This window comes from Triticum aestivum, chromosome 3D (genome assembly GCF_018294505.1).
Source record: "Triticum aestivum cultivar Chinese Spring chromosome 3D, IWGSC CS RefSeq v2.1, whole genome shotgun sequence".
Classification (NCBI taxonomy): Eukaryota; Viridiplantae; Streptophyta; class Magnoliopsida; order Poales; family Poaceae; genus Triticum; species Triticum aestivum.
In genome coordinates this window covers 532922228-532926657 of record NC_057802.1, presented here as the reverse complement: position 1 = coordinate 532926657, position 4430 = coordinate 532922228, and the positions used below count along the sequence as shown (strand labels likewise).

General features: G+C 39.3%; 1 protein-coding gene across 1 annotated transcript; it reads left to right on the top strand.

Moving 5' to 3' along the window:
* Positions 1-652: 652 nt before the first annotated feature.
* LOC123075239 (uncharacterized) lies at positions 653-1329 on the top strand. Its single transcript, XM_044497895.1, has one exon. The coding sequence runs from the start codon at positions 757-759 to the stop codon at positions 991-993; it is 237 nt and encodes a 78-aa protein (XP_044353830.1). The 5' UTR covers positions 653-756; the 3' UTR covers positions 994-1329.
* The last annotated feature ends 3101 nt before the right edge of the window (positions 1330-4430 follow it).

Genomic DNA, 4430 nt, shown 5'->3' with positions numbered 1-4430 from the left:
GTTGTAATAACATCTTATATTATGGGACGGAGGGAGTAGATGTTACTTTAATATTACTGCGTGAGCCTATAAGCACCAGCGTGTTGGTTACCGAGCGGAATTTCGAGATTTCGCGCGGTTACTGTCCCCCCTCAAGAAACACTCATATTGAGCAAAAGATCTCGAATATTTTGAATTTTTTGAATTCAAACGCTCACAACATAGTTAAATATAGGCCATCTCTTCTGTAACAATAGTACTGTTTGTGGGCCTAGTGGCAAAGCCATCCTTTTCTAAGCGGCGAGTCGCTGCCTCGCTGGTTCGAGTCTAGAGTTAAGTACCTATCTATATTGCCTTAAAAAAATTAAATTCAAAATTTGATTTTAAATTTGTCCGACTTTTTTTCGGTATTTCGTGGTTATCGTGGTAACCGTACATCTCGGTGCCCCTCGAGAAAAAAGGTCCACTCAGGATCTAAAACCTTGATAAGCACCCAATTGGTTAGTGTGCCTCTCAGCCTCTCAGCCTCAGGTTGAAGGCATTGATCGCCATGCAGTTCGCTCCTGATGGATGTAATTAGTGTGCCTCTCAGCCTCAATTGGTTAGCCAAGTTTAGCCAAGTTGTTCCACCACCACCCGTCTCGCCTTCTCCTTCCACTATAAATCCTCAAGAACACCTCCTCCTTCCTCCACCCACCACCAGAGCTCGCGAATAATCCACCGCAATAAACAAATAAACCCACCTCCGCGCAATCTCTCAATCTTCCACAGGCATCAATGGCGGGCGCAAGGAACAACGAGCTCCGCATGACCCTGCTCGGCCTGGCCCTGCTGGGGCTCCTGCTGCTGAGCCACACCGCGGCGCCGGTGGAAGCCGCCGCGGGCGTGCACGAGAACAGCTTCTCCATGAACAGCGTCGGCGGCCGCAGTCTCAAAAGCTTCAGCATGAACACTGCCGACAGCGGCAACGGCGCCAAGGGGGGGAAGGTCAAACCCGCCGGCGGCGACTTCTGATCGACGACCCTCCGTCCGCCGCCGTCGAGTACTAATTAAATAATATCCTCCGGTTACCCCGTGCTTACATGCACGCGTGCATGGCTCCTGCGGTGGGCGGGCAGGATCGATCGCATCGGCCGGCCGCCCGGAGCTCCTGCATGCGCGCGCGCGCGCGTATGCTGCTGCGTTTGATTAAGTATCGCGATTTTTGTTTGTGTATGTAATTTGGATGTGCAGATGCAGTGCGTGTGCTGCACCCATCCGTTGTGTTCTTCAGTGTAAGGGCCGTCTGTTCGTCTGTACGTGGCCTCACTGGTCATTATGAAGGTTATTTTATTACTATTTCTTAAACCAGTGCACCGTAAGTGGTCATTTGATCTGTCGACACAACAAAGTGCCATTGCTTTCTGCTCCCTCCGTTTTTAAATACAAGCCTTTTTAGAGATTTCAATACAGACTACATATGGATCAGGGGCGGACCTAGGACAAAAATGTCCCGGTGTCCATAGGTAGTACTATCACATATGCATGGATATCAAGTAATGCTATATTACCAATTAAAAAAAGTAATGTTTTATTACAATGCTTAAAAATTTAAATTAAATATCAGTAATTAAAAATGTTGGACGACAAAATGCTTACCATGACGGTAAAATATTTCTTTTCATTTGAGATAATATATATTCCCTCCGTCCCATAATATAAGAGCAGTAAAAAACACTCTTATATTATGGGACAGAGGGAGTAGTTGATTATATATTGTATAACAATAGTAGAGCATACAAGACTCCAAACTATGGAAACAAAGATGATTTGTAAAATTGAAAAATCACTCCAAAACTAAAAAAATCACAGTAATACATTTTGTAAATAGATGTGAACCGCCGTAAAATTTTGGGATATCACAGAAATGCAATTCTCATTGCGCAAAGAAAAAAAATCTCAAACATATGTCAATTACTCCAAAATAAGAAAATCACTAATCCAATTGGAAGGCAAAAATTAGATGGAATAAATGCATGAAGAGATGAGCGTGTTGCCTTGCCATAATGTCTTCTCCACCGATCTAGGCAACACCGGCATGCCGCGGTGAGATGGCGAGTTCAATTAGATCAATCAGATTGAATCACACGTCGATTCAATCAGATTCAGACCGAGGAGGCGATAAATCGGGCAGGCAACAACAGGCGCACGACACACGTCGATTCAATCAATTGATCTTTTTTTAGGCGTATTTTTCTTTGAGATTGAGGCGTAATTGATCAATTGATCTTGTGTGCTTCACCTATTGCTTGACCACATGGATATCAAGTAATGCTATATTACCAATTAAAAAAAGTAATGTTTTATTACAATGCTTAAAAATTTAAATTAAATATCAGTAATTAAAAATGTTGGACGACAAAATGCTTACCATGACGGTAAAATATTTCTTTTCATTTGAGATAATATATATTCCCTCCGTCCCATAATATAAGAGCAGTAAAAAACACTCTTATATTATGGGACAGAGGGAGTAGTTGATTATATATTGTATAACAATAGTAGAGCATACAAGACTCCAAACTATGGAAACAAAGATGATTTGTAAAATTGAAAAATCACTCCAAAACTAAAAAAATCACAGTAATACATTTTGTAAATAGATGTGAACCGCCGTAAAATTTTGGGATATCACAGAAATGCAATTCTCATTGCGCAAAGAAAAAAAATCTCAAACATATGTCAATTACTCCAAAATAAGAAAATCACTAATCCAATTGGAAGGCAAAAATTAGATGGAATAAATGCATGAAGAGATGAGCGTGTTGCCTTGCCATAATGTCTTCTCCACCGATCTAGGCAACACCGGCATGCCGCGGTGAGATGGCGAGTTCAATTAGATCAATCAGATTGAATCACACGTCGATTCAATCAGATTCAGACCGAGGAGGTGATAAATCGGGCAGGCAACAACAGGCGCACGACACACGTCGATTCAATCAATTGATCTTTTTTTAGGCGTATTTTTCTTTGAGATTGAGGCGTAATTGATCAATTGATCTTGTGTGCTTCACCTATTGCTTGACCACATGGGCCGTCAGATGGGCTTGTGCCTGCGCGCTGGTGTCCATCGATACTTCTTACCGGTGTCACACGACGGCAAACCCTCGCACGGGATCGAACATAGGATCTCATGGCAGAGACCACGCGCCACAACCAGTTGAGCTAACGAAGCTTAATGAACTCAGCGCAGCCTAAAGCTTTAAGAACAAACATCCAACAAAGATCCGACATATTTTAGAATTTCAAACGCAATTTTTTTTCTGAAACAACCCTGAGTGTTTTATGAAATACAAACAATTTTCAACTTTGTACACAATTTTTTGAAAACAGAAATATTTTCGAAAAAGGAACATCTTCTGAATTTCTGAACAAATTTGAAAAACAGGAACATTCTCTGAAATACCCTTGTTCGATTTTTTCAAAAAATGTTCTGAATTTCATAACTTGCCTTTTTTCAAAAAAAAAAAATGTTCTGCATTTCAAAAGCTGCAAACCCCCCCTGCTGCGTTGGGCCGGCCCGTTTTATCCTTTTTTGGGCGTTGTTCGAACTCGGGATCTTCAGCTTAAGAGGGCAGCGCACAAACAACTAAGACAAGCCGGCAGGTGCATACTGCTTTTGTTCTATTTATTCTTTGCTAAGGTTGCGGTTCTATTTTTCGGACGGTTTTTTATCCTTTTTTTGCTTTAACCATTTTGTGTTTCCTTTTTCTTTTTACATTTTGTGTTTCTTTTTTCTTTTACTAAATGCGCTAACTATTGGAAAATCGTATTTTAAAAAAAAACAACGAACTTTTTTTTTCAAATTCGTTATTTTTTCCCAAAATCTATGAACTTTCTTTAAATTGATGAACTTATTTTCAAAATCGATGAACTTTTTTAGAAATGGATGAACTTGTTTCAAAGTCATTGAACCTTTTTAAGATCGATGAACTTTTTTCAAATCCGATGAACTTTTTCCCAAATCGATGAACCTTTTTTCAAAATCGATTAACTTTTTCCAAATCCGTGAATTTTTTTCAAAATAGATGAACTTTTTTTCAAAATCGATGAACTTTTCTCAAAATTGATAACCTTTTTCCAAAATCAAATTTTTTATACAATGAACTATTTCTCAAAATTGATAAACTTTTTTAAAGTTTGCAAACTTTTTTGAAATCGGTGATTATTTTTTCTAATTGGTGAACTTTTTTTTAGTTCGTGATTTGTTCTGAAATATGTGAACTTTCAAATTTTCTTCACATTTTTGTTCAAAATAATCTCATTTTTCCAAAAGCTATATGCAGTAAACAGCGCAGCTACACTTATTCTTAAAAAGTTCGTGTTGTATTTATTCACTGATGCCTGGTTGATCTAGTGGTTGTATTAGTTCGCGTTGTACTTACAGGTTGAATTTAATTACAGGCTGACAT